This window comes from Megalops cyprinoides, chromosome 2 (assembly GCF_013368585.1).
Source record: "Megalops cyprinoides isolate fMegCyp1 chromosome 2, fMegCyp1.pri, whole genome shotgun sequence".
Taxonomy (NCBI): domain Eukaryota; kingdom Metazoa; phylum Chordata; class Actinopteri; order Elopiformes; family Megalopidae; genus Megalops; species Megalops cyprinoides.
Window position 1 is genome coordinate 143,701 of NC_050584.1, and position 17,436 is coordinate 161,136.

The following is a 17,436-nucleotide window of genomic DNA, read 5'->3' on the forward strand; positions in this document are numbered from 1 at the left end:
GCACTTCACGAGTGTGTGGGTTGCACAAGCTGCCCCCGTGCCCAGCCTGCCGGTCAGGCAGGGAGTTTCAGCTCTCTCCCTCACACCTGTCTGAGTCTTTTCACCCATAGCCGCATGGGCAGAAACACAACACTTGCTCGGTCACACATTTTCCGTCATTGCTATTTATAGGGGCTAACCCACAAATCTGTGGCCTCTCTCTTGTGCCTCATGGTGTTCTCTCTGCTCCGTGGCTCTCAAAGTCTCTGCCTCTCACTCAGGATTATTTTATTGTGTGCCATCCAAGCCTTTGGAATGACACAGAGACATTCGATCTGACCATCATGGCACTCTTGCCTGAGTAATGAATTGAGGCTAATATACATTTACATTTACATTTATTTATTTAGCAGACGCTTTTATCCAAAGCGACTTACAGAAGTGCATACAGCAAGTATAGCGACAGTACGGGGACAGGATGTGTACAGTTCCACAATGAGACAGTTCTCAGCTGAGAGCAAGGTCTGTTTGAGGACACAGTACTATTAGATTTGTACAATTACAGCCTATAGGGCAACTAATACGATACACTTTCAAACGGCGGACTTCAACAACTTCAAACGGCACAATGAGCGTCAGGGTAAAGGTGGCAACAAGAAACAATTTAAAAAGCACAATTTAGAAAGCACAGCAATTTACGACAGCACTGATGGGGGGGGGGTCAGTCCAGGTAGAGTCTGAAGAGGTGCGTCTTCAGGCCCCGTCTGAAGGAATGGGGTGAAGAAGCCGTCCGTAGCGAGACAGGGAGTTCGTTCCACCACTGGGGTGGTATAATATATTTTGTCAAACCTTATACAGTCCTTTTCATCAATTTCAAAGACTTGCTTACTCATGATAATTTGTTTAAAAATGTGATGTGAATTCATTGTTCAGAGCTAAGGACAGTGCACCATACTGGTTAGATATAATGCCATACACTGAACTTAATTTCACACACTGCTGATGAACCTGTTGGCAATGGAAAAATGCAAGTACAGTAAGGAAGGAAATATAAATTGCAGACAAAAGTTTTGTGTTCTGTGTCCTTTGGAACTCCCTTTGTTTAATATGTAATGTTGCTGTATAAGCATAATGGTAAGCTCAGTGTGGAGAGGAAAAAAAAAACTTTTACATAATGGATCTTAGCTTATAGCGGAATATATTTTTAGGACCAATTGGACCAAAATGCCAATAATGTAATTCACACTGCATTCAAGGCCCTTCTCTTTTCTGTATAATAAAACTCTTTTACAGCAGTTAATCTATAGTGTGCTTTGCAAATTCCGGGGATGCCAGCAGGTAAGCAGCATAGCCATTCATAAATGAAGGACATCATTGACATAAATTAAATAACAAAAATGTAGAAGACAACTGAACTGGCAGAACAAACTTTTTGTGGGCTAAACGTGCGCTACACATTTGGGTGATAAGGTCTGTGATGCATTGGAAGTTGTCTCCTGAGGTGGTTACCTTGTTTTCTCTTTCTGTGTGGCCCTTGTTAACATAATATGTTACGCTAGGAATTGTTCATTTTACTTTGAAACCATTATGCACACTTCAACAGAATATAGAGAGGTTTAACTGGTATTTAAAATAATAATAATAATAATAATATGGCATCTCTATACCCTAGATTAAATGAAAAATGAATCAGGGGCTCAAATAAGTGAACAATAACAACTAGTGAACAATACTATATTCAGCTATTTATCACGGAAGCTTTTACTCATGTCCCAAGCGTATCTTCACAGAAAAAACAGCCTCCAGTCAATCACCTTTGCATGACACAGCTGATATGCAAAAATCGATCAGTCTGGTATCTGTTGCAACCAGTTTATTGTATATGATACTGTAGTGAGCTTTGATTTCACCTAACAAGCAAGCTTTTTAACTGGGTAGTTATTGTATCTGAAATAGTTTGTCTATATGTTGCCATCAAAGTAGTGCAGAGTATTCAGAGAGCCAAGCTAAATTCTGATTGATATTTTAGTGTGAATAAATAAAGAAGCTAATATGCACCTGTAACACAAAGGCAAAGCCTCTTATAATCTCTCTCAAGACAGCAAATTTATTACACAGAAATATTTGCACTTGTCAATCTCAGTCACTGAACACATTCAGAAAAAAATATTGGAAATGGTATTGGCAAATTTTTTGGCAAAAGTACATACCGAGAATGAATTGACAATGAACCCACACATGTACAGTATGTGTCTACCAAATAAATAATTCAGTCAAGTTTTGGTGTCTGCGTGGATACCAAACCATTTTGGTTCAAATAACCTAATTTTTCATTACATTCATATTATAATTTATATCAGTAGTATAAGTTGTTGTAGCCCTTGTCTAGTCTGACTTCTGTACTATATTTTATTAAATAAAAACTGAAGAAAGTGTTTGATTTATATCATCATTATACTAACATAAAACCAATGTCACCCTTAAAATAATTCATTTTGATTTTCAGTGTTTTAAAATAAAATATCACAAAGAACTAAATTTCAATGTATCATTTGCAATTCTGTGGAATATGACAATTGGTCAAGGCTCTGAATACTTTTCCATGGTACTGTATATCATAGTAACAGACCGATTGCAGTCACCGACCTGTTTTTTGGTATATAATACAGCTGCCAGTTATAACAAATAAATAAATCATCTGTTTTTGGTATGTAATACAGCTGTCAGTGATAACAAATAAATAAATCATCTGTTTTTTGTTTGTTGCTTGGTTTGTTTTGATTAAGCAGTTCTACAGTGTAGCATAGAGGTTAAGGAACAGGACTCGTAACTGAAAGGTTGCTGGTTGGATTCCCCACTGGGATGCTGCTGCTGTACCCTTGGGCAATTTACTTAACCCGCAATTGCCTCAGTAAATATCCAGCTGTTGTAAAAAAAAAAACATGTAACTGATGTAAGTTGCATCTGCTAAATGCCAATAATGTAATGCAATGTACATTTTGTATATCCAAAGTGAAACCAAGCTGGTACCATTTAATTTTGTTGGGAAAGTAGAAGTGAGACACTACTGATGATTGCTGTATTTGGAGGAAGAAATAAAGTTGATTTGGACAAACAGAATTACTGGGATTTTTAATGGAATATTTCCAGTATTCATTTGAAGATGGCTCTTTGAATAAAAAATAAGTTGCCTATATCTCATTTCAAATTTCAGTGTCATTAAATCGTGATTAGTTCGCAGTAGCACCTATGTCTGGAATAGGTTTGTTTTTGAAACTCAAACTGCCAGCAGCACCTTTACCCTGAAGTGGACAGTCTTGTGTTTAGAGTTATATTTTATTTAAAATGTGGAAATCAACAACAATTTAATCAATGACTGTCAACATGTGCCTACCGACTCCAGATTTGCAGCATTGTCCTGTGAAAATGTTGAGATAATCTGTCTCGGCATTTGTAGGAGAAGGACGTGGCACTGAATGGTATTCTGGGCTCTAGCAGAATTGATATTTATTTTATGACAGCAGCCAGGATTGTAGGATTTTCCATTATTATGAAGATTTACATGTGGTGAAAGTGAACAGTTTATATATAGTAACACTTTTGAGTGGTTTATTAAATAGGTACTGAAGCACTTTAATTATATATTTATTCTCTTCTTTCAAACACTCCCAGTTGAAATGTTCTAGTACTGTTCACAGTGTGACTGAAATTGCAGTTAATTTATTAATATGCTAAATTGCATGATTAATTGTGATTTTTGGTCCATTGTAATAAAATGTTTAATTGTTAATTATGTGTTGGCTTAAAGCTATATTCAGTTGAATTAAAATGCCATATTGCTCACAAGATCACTCGGCAGTAATATGCCTTGGACCTAGAGCTGGGCAAAGAAAAAAATTGAAAAATGCAGTGTGATGGACCATGTTTCTCTGAAGCAAATATTCCCTGCTGGCTCCCACAGGACCAGAATCATTTAATTGTCTCATTGACCTGCCAAGCCATACCAAAATGAATTACTCACTTCAGTCAATGGTCTGAGCTCTGAACAAGTTTCTCACATCAGAGATCAGTGTGATGGGCCCGGAATATGGTGCAGCTCTGTATTTATTCATCTAATCCCTCAGTATCATCCTCCAATATGTCCCGTTCAGTTTGCCCTGGTGTCTTTAAATATTAAGATGACATATTTAGCTTTGATTTATGCCAGCCATGCAACAAGAGAGTTGCCAGTGCAAAATGGCCGGCTGGCTGCTAGATACAGCATGTGACAAGCTGTGTGTCCAAGCCTCTCCCAGCCACGCGAATGTCGTTTTTAATGCCATGCCTGCTGCCTGTGGCTCTCAGACATCCACTACAATCAAAGTCCATCCTGTGAGCTGTGGCCTGTCGGTGTGTTTTGATGGCATGCAACAGTTCTGAGTTCAGCTGGAAAATCTCAGTGAGAAAGAGGTGGGGTGAAAATGGAACATGCCCCTTAACATTCAGATATGAAAAGATATCCTTTCTTTTTGACCCCCACCCTTGAGATGAAAGGCAGTGATTTTCAGAGGAACAAACTGAGCTTGACAGCGAGTGAGTGCTGTTTTGTACCATACCTGTTCTAACATCCATTGTGTTTAAAATGGTAAAGCCATGGAACATTGTGTCGTAGGCCCGGCACTACATCGCTGAGTCACTGGGGACCAAGTATGCCGAGGGTGTCATTCTGGATATGGAGTCCATGTGGGTGGAGAGTGACAAAAGGACCCCCCTGGTCTGCCTCTTGTCCATGGGATCTGACCCCACAGAGAACATCGAGCGTCTGGCCAAGACAAAGGTACACCAAGCGCTTCTGTTTAAGGTCTAAGGTCTTGACACTGACCTGTGCAGCAAAAGGTGTGATTCTGCTATGCAGTGCTTTTTGTATGAGCTGTGGCATCCCTCTGCTATCAAGCAATTTGTCACCCTGAAACTCTGTTACTCCATCAGTGCCTGTTTATGTTTGCCTATAAATGAAAACCTGAGATTTATCAGATTGTTTGTTGGGTTTTTGTGTTATCTCTCCATCTCTTTCACTTGACATGGCAGACACAATTTATCACGTTATCAGGTTAATTTTGTAATTGCATTATGCGTTTAAATTGATTTGATTTATTTCAGTTTGGTCTCATTACTTTGGGATTTATATTGCATTATTGTACTGCACGTATGGATATCATGTCTTGCAAGTCACCCTTAAGAAAGGTGTCTGCTAAATGATAATAATCATAATATAAAACCAGGGGATATCTAGTGGCAGAGGTATGCCCTCCTTTTGCAACAGGTTTGTAAGGAGAGATGTTCAGAGAATATACAAGCCACAATTCACTTGTATATTGGAACCGGCTGTGTCATTTGCCAAAATTGGCAGGATAATTGGCAGGCCAGCCAGTACCCTCCAGTTAGTGCCCACACCACTGTAGACTGCTGTGCCACCTGAAATGTGAAAGATAGCCATTGGTTGCATGTGAGTGATTGCATCCATCTATCTTCAGTGCTCCTGGACAAGTGCCGAGGTCGTCATGGAGGGACAAACTTAATATTCCAATATTACTGATTCCAAACAGGGTTGCATGAAGGAGAAAAAGGCATAAAACATAATGAAAAAAGCAGAAAACAGATTCTTTTTGCCTCTGGTGTGTGTCCAAACAAAAGTATCAAGGAAAACAGTGCATTGTGTTATATGGATCCAAAGGTATGAGAAAACTGCAGTAGAAAACTGTCAGCTCCATTCATTTCTCTTAAATACACAGCAGAATTGAGCTCAGGTTTTAGTCTGACGCACTGTACTGAAAGTAAATCAGATATTCTGTCCACATTCCCATTCAGGGTTATTGTTTGTTGATTTAGTGATTTCTGACCATTTCTGAAAATGTATTCTCTTCCTTTTGACATCCAAGCAGAGTATCAGTTAATATGATCCAATGGTTCAGTATTCTATGTATTATCTTGTGATGCCATATATGTGGGTTTCTTTTTGGCAAACAATTTCATGCCCTGAATTATCATGAAACCAACACTGATAAGTAAATGTAAGAATGGACTTGTAAACTGGTTTACAGTTGATTGCATAGATGATGGTAACTGGTGAAGCCATCGGCGACAGTTGCCTAGACCGACAGACGGATAGCAGAGGATTCATTCATGAGCTGTCCTCTGTGCTGTGGTGACAGTGGTACCTTCCTTCCCTCAGGGCACACCATGCCGTGCCATTTCCATGGGGCAGGGCCAGGAGGTGCACGCGCGCCGCCTCCTCTCCCAGAGCATGACTGACGGGGGCTGGCTGCTGCTGCAGAACTGCCACCTGGGCCTGGACTTCCTGGACGAGCTGTTGGACACGGTCACGGTGGCAGACGGCATGCACGATGGCTTCAGAGTGTGGGTCACCACAGAGGCGCACCCCAAATTTCCCATCAACCTTCTGCAGTCGTCTATCAAGTTTACCAATGAGCCGCCACAAGGTCAGCCACAGCGCCTGTGCTGGGAGATCAGGGATCGCAACCTCACGAGCTTAAGAGCACCTCAAAGGCCCATTGTAAAATTGCAAAAAATCCTGTCTCTCATGTGAAATGAAACTGAAATTAAAAGTTGATGTGAAATTGATAAAAGTAATGAAAGAAATTAGATAGGATCATAATCCAGAATACAAACTGGCCCTCTGTGTCCTGAATTTGATGTATGCCCTTTTAAAACTGAGCCAACTTATCTGCACCGCTAGCAGAAGAAACATACATTTGTGCCATCAGTACAACCTGTCTGATTTATAATCAACCCCCATGTATCTGGAGTGCCATTAGAGGAAACCTTGTATTGGAAATTTATTAAGTGGACAATGATCATTTCTTTATTTTTTGAAGGTTTGCGTGTGTGTGCATGCGTGTGCATGTTTGTTCCCAATATTGAGATTCTTCTATTTGATATTTCCCAGCCTGTTGTTGAGTAACCAATCGTGTTTGTTCAGTCAAATGAGTCAGTTGTAGTCATGCCAGCTAGCAGCATTGGTGATGTTTCTTATACCATAGGCTTTGGTCTTCTCATATAACAGGCTAATCTGCTCTCACCACAGGTCTAAACTCAGTTCAGCGGTGTATGGCAAGCAGTACACATGTCCCTACCGTGTGCATATCTGACTTTTTTCCGCTGCCACCATGTGTGTGCTCTGTAGGTGTGAAAGCTGGGCTGAAAAGGACTTACAGCAGTGTGACCCAAGAGCAGCTGGATATCAGCAACCTGCCGCAGTGGAAGCCCCTGCTGTTCACTGTGGCCTTCCTCCACACCACCGTACAGGTCTGACCAAGCAGGAGTACAGTCGGACCATTCGCTGTGCACCTGAAGTCTTATGCTGGGTCTCTGACATAGGCACAAAAAACAGGACAATTTCTGTTAAAATCATTCATGCACTCCTTTGATTACTGTGTCTAGGATATGTGGCAGCTTATTTATATGTGTTATTCATTTATTAAAGTGCCTTGCTCAGGGTAGCTAATTGTCTACCCAGGGTTCAATCCATGTCAAGTCCCCTTTTTAATTAATAGTTGTAACATATATATTTTGGTACTCCTAAAGGAAAGGCGCAAGTTTGGCCCTCTGGGTTGGAACATTCCGTATGAGTTCAACCAGGCGGACTTCACATCCAGCGTGCAGTTCGTTCAGAACCACCTGGATGAGATGGACGTGAAGCACGGGGTGAACTGGAGCTGTCTGCGCTACATGCTGGGCGAGGTGCAGTATGGTGGCCGGGTGACAGACGATCACGACAAACATCTGCTCAATACCTTTGCCCGCGTCTGGTTCAGTGAGAACATGTTTGGGGACAAGTTCTGCTTCTACAAAGGCTACATCATCCCCAAAGGAAAAACTGTGCAAGACTACCTGCAGCACATTGACACTCTGCCACTCGTCGACTCTCCAGAGGTGAGGAAGGTCACCTGCGGTAGTTGAAGTAAATGAAATCCTGTAATACCCTTAATTAAATACCTTTTTGTATCTCACTAATAAAAAAATATTATTTTACTTAATTGAATCAGTTGGCTTAGCAACAATAAGGTAATTGTTCACTAAGATACTAACTAGCCATATTAGTGTAATAATGAACGTGTTATGCAAGCTACATAAACAGGAGAGTTTGAAATGTTACTTAATACTGGATATGTTTTGTGGGACATAGAAGTAAATTTGCTGTTTTTACTAGCTTATTACATTTATAATCAATTCTTTCTGCCACTCTTTTAGCCAAATGAAAGCCAAACCACAACTAACTGAATTTCTGTGGATGACATTAACGGCTTTCTGTGGGAAACAATGTGTCGTTTTCTCTGCTTATAGCTTTGGTTTTGTGTGTAGGTCAGAGCAAACAGCACAGGACTACTTCTATCGTGCAGTAGCACTGATTGATTCCCCCTCCCCCACGTCTCCAACAGGTGTTTGGGCTCCATCCCAATGCCGACATCACCTATCAGACCAACATGGCCAATGAAACACTGAGTACCATCGTCAACATTCAGCCCAAGGACAGCGGGAGCGGGGGAGGGGAGACCCGTGAGGCAGCAGTGCTAAGGCTGGCAGATGAGATGCTGGAGAAGCTTCCACCTGACTACATACCACATGAGGTAGAGGCTCATGCAAAGAGAATGGGAATGGATATGTTTGTGTGAGTTTGGTTGGTCTGGTTTCCAATAAATAACTAAATAAATGAAATAGATAACATACACACAAAATACACATTGAGACCACAGTCTGTATTTGACCTGCAGAAATACTTGTGCTAAAATACGTCTTGAAGCCACTATGAATTAAATAATGATGGTGCTACTCTGTGGCAAGCTTTTCAGTAATCTGCAATAATGTTGAGACATTTATTAGAGCTTTTTAGAGTGTAAATTTAAAGGAAGCGGTTTATGTCTTTACTGTCCTTCCACTGATATTACCACAGTATATTAGTGTCAGCAGTACACTGCCATATGACTGTCGATGCAGCCTCCAGCTAGCTCGAATGAAGGTTTAATTATTGAGTTATGTGCCACAGGGTGCTATGAATGGTCATCCATAATTTGCAAGTGCGGAGCAGTCGTATTTATGTGTGAGAAAGAATCATTGCAACACACAAGCCTGCAGGGCATAATAACTGATTAAAAAAGTTGGTTATGATAATGCACAGTATGAGAGAGGGGGTAATAATGAGGTTATTCATTTTAGCATTTACTGAAATGTCTCTGAGATCCATTTTTTAAAAATCCTATTGGAGTTCAGGTAGCTGCGTTTCCTCAGGTGTATATTTGCATTTCACTTGTCTGCTCAATGAGCGAACTTGTCTGCTCGAATCAGAGCCACTTTTTTGTGCAGTCAGACACCCTCATGTAAGCTTAAAGCTCCTCGAGATTATCCCAGCAACCCCAGGAGTGCAGGGCTCTTGTAGTAAACCCTCATTTGCTGTTATACCCTGTGATGAAAGTCAATTGACTCTTCAGAGAAGGGGGTTCTGGAAAGCTTCAAACATGCCTAATGATTACAATATAAGGTTTTATCAGGCAGGGTATTGGAGAATATTGATGATGTCTAATCATAGTGGAATCCTCAGGCTGTTTTCCTCTCCTTCATGACTGTCAACACAATTTAATCTACAGGCACAGGTACATTGCACCCATTGTGTTGAACACAGTCACATTCAGTGTAGCAAATTGTCACGGGGCACAAGCAAGAACTCAGGCGCAGACAGGAAGGCACGATGAAAACACCAGTTTACTGAATCCAAATCGAAATCCAAAAAAACGAAGTCAGAACAGGCACAGTCAAAAACCAGGGAAATCACGGCGAACAAATCCGAAAACAGAATACAAAAATCGAGATGAACAAGAACAAGCAGGGTCGCAAAAATGGGCAGGCTAAACAGAACAAAGAACTGCTGGTAACGAAACAGGAGGACTGAGACAAACTAGCAAAGATCATACAACAAACAGGGCAATATATATGGTGAGTCTGATGAGGGGATGAGATGCAGCTGTGCAGGCAGGCAGGCGATCAGGCACGGGTGGGCGGAGACAGGGCAGAGAACACAGGGGAAAACAGTAAACATGAGCACATGGGGAGCGAAAACACAGCCGGCCACGAAGCCGCCGTACTGACACAAATACCTCTCTAAGTCTCTATTCAGGCTAACATAAGCTTAATGGGTTTTAAACTTAAGCTATGACTTTAATGAATTAAACCATATAACATTTTTGTTAAATTCAATAACTTTTTAACGCACAGTGCTGTGTGAGAATAAGTAACACCTTGCTTAGGTTCTCTGAGAAGTTTGAAAATGGGATTTCTTTGTGATTAACTTCAATAGAGGTCTCAGTCTTGAGCCTCTGGTATGTTATTATATTTCATATATTTTATATATTTAGACACTGCAGTGATTTGATGCAAGTGACATTGCAGGTACCTCAATCATAAAATTTCCTGAGGGCTGGATCTTGAGAGATAAAGAGGATAGTTGTAATTTTGTAGCATCTGTAGTTGTTACACTCAATTAACTGGTGAAATAGATTGATATGAAGCTTTGTAAAAGCATGACAGAGGGGTGTGCATGTTATATTCTGTGTGTATGTTTCCCCTCATTGGCATAGTACATAGTATTCATTTGAAGGCTACAACACCCATGTGTAAATATTTTGAAATAAGAAGCTGACATAAAAAAAAATACACATGGATGAAAAAATATTGCTTGTGAAATGAAAAAAAATGAAATGACTGTAGTGTTAGTATTGCATCTTAGTCCTTTCAAATAAAGTACACAGGCATTTGGAGTGAACTCACTTGAAGGTATTGGTATGTAAGAATGTAAACAGGATGCATCTGGAAATAAGTAATCCCAAACCATACAATATATTTTAAAAAATTCAAAAGATACAGGGTTAAACTCATAACAGAATATGATTCTTGTTACTTTTTCACTCCATCTTTGAGGGTAAAGGGCTTTTTTAAACACATCTGGGTTGCCATCATGGTCATATGAAATGCACTTTTATTTCAGTGTATTCAGATTCCGCTGATGAAACACTTGAGCTAAGGCTTCACTCAGGGTGTTGTTCTCAGAATCAGAGCTTTTGACACTGATTCCAAGATTCCTTCAGGAATTCCTGATTACATGCTGAATAGCATTGTTCTTGTTTGCATTGCCTGCAGGTGAAGGCTCGTCTGCAGATCATGGGACTCTTCCAGCCCATGAATATCTTCTTGCGGCAGGAGATTGACCGCATGCAGCGGATCATTGGACGGGTCCGCAGCACTCTCACTGACCTCAAATTAGCCATCGATGGTAAGTCTGAGACCTCTCCAGATAAACATGCATGCATATGACAGAATGCTGAGATGCTTCAGTGTTGTTCTGTGACGCTGATAGCTACTTCCTGAGTCCCAGCAGACTTTTAACAATTTAACATAAATTGGGGACAGTAGGTGTGATTTAATGCCTAGATAAATTGACAGACTGAAGTAACCATGTTTTTAAGGGAATAACCACCATTACCAAATCAGTGCATTTTCCATTTTGAGGTGCGTTCCTTAAAGTGGAAGCTGACATTTACATCATTTTAAGAGAACCATCATGAATTAAGATACAGAACAATAGCTTTTCAGTGTGATCATTTTTCCTTGCTACATTATTCATATTTTTTAAGGTGTGCACTTTTGCTGTACGTGTGTTACCTGCGTTTTCTGTATTGTTTAACATTGATGGTTGAGATTAAAAACAGCAGGTGTCTTTATGCTGAAGGTACAATGGCCAACATAGGGGATGCAGAGACTCCCACCCAGGGAGCTGTAACTGCTTGCATTGTATTTCCTGACATTGTGAAACAACTGCCAGCAACATACCAAAAATAAGAGACTTCACAGCTAAGTATTACTCATATTAGAGAAGTCAGTTTCTAGGGTCCTATATGAACTCGTCATTGCATAGATGTGGAACACATATCACAAGAAAGAGTGGAACCAGAGCTTTGTAATGATGCTAGTGACATAGTTGTTCATACCGAAGTAATCACGCTATGAAGACAGATCAAACTTCTGCAAAGTAATATTTTTACTAATATTTTTACTAATTTCTAATTTTACTAATTTTACTAATTTCTTCACCCATTTTCACACTCCTGCTTCTCGGTTGAATAAGTCCCTATTGCTTCACAATGTACCCCCCCCCCCCCCCCCCCTTTCCGCACCCCAGCATAGTGGTGGCTGCTGGGGTGCAGAAAGCTAGAAAATTATGTCCAGATGTGGGCTTGCCCAAAAGAGAAGCACTAGACATGTACTCATTAATACTCATAAACAAGGGATGATACGTTTTAATCTTTATTAAAAAAACACTTCAGCAGCTGATGGATTTATCCACCAAGTCATCTGCAATGTTTGTGAAGCAGCTGCACTTCTTTCGCACATCTTTACTGCTCTGGTATAGCTTATTGTAACCAAATGTGTAGTGGGACTGGCAAAGTGAAAACCATCACAAAGATGGACCACAGTAATTTCTTAATCTTGACAAGGTGCTTTACTTCCTGGTCTCCCAGATGGTGGCCTGTCATTAACAGAAATTTCTGTCTGCAAGCTCTCTAGACAATGAGGACCAGTACACTGATTTAGTCTAGCCTCCAATGTTCCACACTATTGGAACACAGTTATTGGTGTTTTGACAAGCAGGCCAAATTGGTCTCCAGATGTGTTTATCTGTCTTGACTTTCACCAGGTTTGGAATTATGCAAGTTAAGTTACCTCATCACCTGGTCCCAGGCATCTACAAACAATTGTGCTAAATGCAACTGCCACTCAAGCATATCACCAACATTCATTACTGTTCAATTAATCATTCACATAAAGCACTTGATCAATATCCAGAATGCATATTTTCCAAAAATAGAATTAATTTGGCCTGTCAATATACTTAAAATATGAAGAATCTCATGTAAATATAGTGTTGAATCCCACCACCACTTATTATAACATGCAAGTAAGGAAGTTCATGTATGGTTGAATCTGTTGGTAATATCACGCTTCTCTAAGCATGTCTGGAGAAGCAGGCTCATGGATTACCCTGATCTTGGGTTGTATTACAAATACGGAAATTAGCTGAGATTGTTTGTTCTCTTTCAGGAACCATCATCATGTCTGAGGACTTGAGGGATGCCCTGGACAACATGTATGATGCCCGAATCCCCAGACTTTGGCACAAGATTTCCTGGGAGTCAGCCACTCTGGGCTTCTGGTTCACGGAGCTGCTTGAAAGGAACATGCAGTTCCAAACCTGGCTGTTCAACGGGAGGCCCAACCAGTTCTGGCTCACAGGTTTCTTTAATCCCCAGGTAAGGGAAAATGCAGGTGTATATACACTCCTGGCCAAAAAAAAATGGGCCAAGCCCAAAATGACAAAACATGAAGATTTTAATGGTCTTAATAACAAATAATTGGTCAGGAAATTAGCGAGAATTATACAAATACAGTCCTGAGACCTTCATTTGCTCATTAACTTTTGCTGCAGTGAATTGTTTGGGAGAAAGCTGGAAACAGGGAAATTCATATGCTACTCATATAGTGTTCTTGTACATAAAGGTAAAAATAATGATATATGATATAAAATTCAAACTAACACGTCTGGATGTACAAAAATTTCCAGAAATATCTTCTGGGATGTTTTTTTTTTTTTTCTGAAAAGATAAGTCATTATTTGGTGACCTGCCACACCTAATGCAGCCCATCAAAGGCCTGATGACAAGTTCATAAGTGGAGCCAGGAGAGATCAATATGCAGTGTTGTGAGTCCCAAGGTAAAGGAGTGAGAAAATCTGCTCCAAAAAAAGCAAAATATCATGCAGGGGTTGCTGTCAGAAGTTGCATAGCTGGTCTTCGCCAGGCCAACTGTAGTTATTCTGAAAGTTACAAGACCCTAAAGGCAGAGAAAATCCCTATTTCTCTATTAGCTATTAAGGTCAATGCTTTGAAACAACAGGTGACGTTGCCCAAAAGAAAGGATCTGGAAGGCCCAAAGCCACATCATGCAGGGATGACCACCTGCTGAAATTTACAGTTCTCAAAGACAGGAAAAAAAGGTTACAAAAACTGTCAGAAGAATTCAAGACCTCAGACAACAAGACTCTTTCGAGAAGAACAATTACCAGAAGGTTGTCTAATGCAGGCTTTGTGTCTAGAAGGTGTGTTAAAAAGCCATTGCTGTCTGAGAAAAACATCAAAGACAGAATGAAGTTTTTGGCAGAACATAGAAGTTTGATTCAGAGTGGTTCAGCAGAGTTGTGTGGCGTGATGAATCACGGTTTGAGTTGTATGGTGATGCTCCAGAGAGGTGTCTTTGAAGGCCTGATGAGAAAAACAATATTGAATGCATCTCTACCACAGTTAAGCATGGAGGAAGAGGTGTGGGGAGCCTTTTCAGCTGCTGGTACTGGTGAGCTGCTTCACTGTGAAAAGTCAATTAATGTTTTGGAGTACAGGAGAATATTGCAGAAAGGCTTGCTTCCCCCAATTGCAAGTTGTTTTCTAAAGAGGAACAATCGGACATTATTTTTCAACATGACAATGCCCCTGCTCACACTACAAAGACCACTTAGAAGTGACGTGAGAACAAGTCCATCAGGCTCATGTTTTGGCCTGGCCAGAGTCCAGATTTGAACCTTATAGAGAATATTTGGTCTCACATTAAACACAAACTAGCCGGGAAACATTTTTCAACTACGCATCAACTGTTTGAAGCCATCAACACTGAGTGGAAAAATATTGACTCTTCCTTCTGTAAAAATTTGACTGCGAGTTTATCCTCAAGACTTCAACATTTAAGGGAAAGCTATCCCATAATAAGTTACTTTTTCTATTTAATTCTTGCTAATTTACTGAAAAGTGATTTGTTATTGTTATTTGTCATTTGTTATGCCCGGGAGTGTATAGACATTACATTATAGCTGCTGATCATATTTACACAGTGTGCAGTTTTTACATGTTATCCATTTATGCAGCCAGATATGTACTTAGACAATTCAGTAAGGCAATTTCCCATGGGTACAACAACAGTGCCCTACTGTTGGGGTTACAAACTGTACCTTACCACTGTACCACACTTCTGCTAATCCAGATTTTTTGTCGATATCAGACTTGGGCCCAATGTGCTATGAATTTAAGCAAGTGGTTGTTTTTTATGCTTATCTAAAGTCAACAATTATTTAAAGACAGCTAATGACCTTTTAAAATAGATGCTTTGAAAATTGAAGGACACTTTTAAAGGGGAGCACTGGTGTGTGACACTGAATGACATCAGTGATACCTTGTGTGTGAGATGCTGATGCATGACATTAAGGTTTCAGGATCTGAGTGTGTTTATTTTTGTTGTGAAGGGCTTCTTGACAGCCATGCGGCAGGAGACCACACGGATGAACTTGTCCAAAGGCTGGGCCCTCGACACTGTGATTCTGCACAATGATGTCACCAGGATGATGAAGGAGGATGTCACAGGGCCCCCACCAGCTGACATAGGTGGAGTCTACATCTATGGCCTGTTCCTGGATGGGGCAGGATGGGACAGACGAAATGCTAAACTCACAGAATCATATCCCAAGGTTAGTGCCAATTTCACTCTTTCTATGTAAGCATTTCTGTACAAGAGAGACTTAAGCAAGAATGGACCTGTTGGTAGTTTTGACATCAACAGATTGAGGTCAACTTTGTTATGGTAATATGTAAAAAATATTTATATATAAAGACTGAATAAATCCAAGGTTATGGAGTGACCTTTATTCAGTGGCTAATGACGACAAAGGTGTGGAAGAAATATGATCAGATATAATAAAAATAATCACAACCCCCTTCAAGAGGTTAATACAACTGCCACACATAATGTGCATGTGCAAGTTTTAGATCATACACCTAAATTGTAAAATACTGGTCAGAGTTCAGTGCCATCATATTATTCCAAAACATATTCATTTACTGGGCTCAAGTGAACTTCCACACACAGCTGTTATTAGCTTGCTTCCTTAGATAGTATTTGTTTTGCAATTCAGTAAACGGTATGATTTCATCATCTTAATCCTGCATTAGCTGGTGTTTCCCATAGAAACAGGCCAGTTATGTTTGTGCATGTTTCTGATGTGTCTGGTTTCTGGTAAAACCATGAGCTTCAAACTAATGGAAGATATGCGTTAATTATATCAGGTATGGATTGAGTAAGATATGGTCAAGAAGGCAACAGAACAGAACCAATGCAATTAGCACTGTTTTGAAGGTCGGTGAGGACACCCATTAAAATGACGGAGGTATGCATTCTGACACTCAGCACATAGTAGACCTCTGAAGCAGCTGGCTATGATGAGTTGTTATATTTTTAACCAGCCACTGACAAGCTTAACAGGATGTCTGGAGCCTGGGCCAGGTGGAGTAGATTGCTATATGTTTATATGGATTTTCTAAAGCCATTTTCCAATTAAAGCTTCACTGCAATATATTCTCATGTGGGATAGAACAGAACATAATTCCCATGTACTTTCATGGGAATTATCAGTATATACAATATTTGCTGTGCTTCCACTGGTGTTGCATGCAGGATGCACAGCATACAGTAAGAAGTGGTGTTTAGGAGTGGGCTGTGACTTTGACAAGTAGGTGCATTTCTTTTACATGGGTTCAGTAGCTCTGGATGCAGGCCAACATACCTGACTGTGAGGAAGAAACTGGTAGTGCTATGGGTGCTTTCACATATGTCACTATTGAGGTATGTAGAGCTTGTGGTTCCACTGAAGGAAGGTCAGCTGATGGCATTGAGAGTGAAATAGAAATTGAAATAGAGTGTTAAACATGCATTTAGCATGAAAATGTAATGTTAGGTAATACTAGCTAGAACAGAGCCCACATAGCTAAACACAATGTGTTGGGTTGAAAAAAAAATGTGTTTAGCTGAGAAACAGCCTTGATTGCAGCTGTCCTGAGCACACAGCTAAAGCACTGAAATGGCTCTGTCTCTGACAGGTCCTGTTCACATCCCTGCCAGTGGTCCACGTCTACGCCATCAGCACCTCCACACCGCCCGATTCGAAGCGTCAGCAGGGGGTGAGCCTGTACACTTGCCCCGTTTATAAGAAGCCCCGGCGCACTGACCTCACCTACATCTTCTCCCTCTTCCTCCGCACGGCCCAGGTGCCCGAGCACTGGACTCTGCGGGGGGTGGCGCTGCTCTGTGACTCCAAATGAGACACTGTGTCCCAAACCCTACTGTGGGAGAGAGAACGCCTCACATCAAATCTGCATTTACCATACATCAGCGAGAGATGATGTTAAATTCCTCTTCTAGGAGGAAGTGTTTATTATACCTGTATTATAGCAGATTAACAGGCAGTTGCACAAGAACAAGCTATGTTTGAATCATCAAAAACACACAAAAAGGTAAATCATAATACTGTATTTTAGT

At 40.5% G+C, this 17,436-nt stretch overlaps 1 protein-coding gene across 1 annotated transcript in view; it reads left to right on the forward strand.

The window, feature by feature from the left end:
• dnah5l (dynein, axonemal, heavy chain 5 like) overlaps positions 1-17,253 on the forward strand; it is a gene marked incomplete at its 5' end in the record, with an annotated part of 123,703 nt that extends 106,450 nt beyond the window's left edge. The window contains 9 exons of the mRNA XM_036522644.1: positions 4,631-4,795; positions 6,191-6,458; positions 7,163-7,284; positions 7,564-7,911; positions 8,418-8,606; positions 11,167-11,299; positions 13,126-13,334; positions 15,371-15,592; positions 16,998-17,253. Coding sequence (XP_036378537.1) covers positions 4,631-4,795; positions 6,191-6,458; positions 7,163-7,284; positions 7,564-7,911; positions 8,418-8,606; positions 11,167-11,299; positions 13,126-13,334; positions 15,371-15,592; positions 16,998-17,219 — 1,878 coding nt within the window. The remainder of the gene's footprint in view (positions 1-4,630; positions 4,796-6,190; positions 6,459-7,162; positions 7,285-7,563; positions 7,912-8,417; positions 8,607-11,166; positions 11,300-13,125; positions 13,335-15,370; positions 15,593-16,997) is intronic.
• Positions 17,254-17,436: the final 183 nt, after the last annotated feature.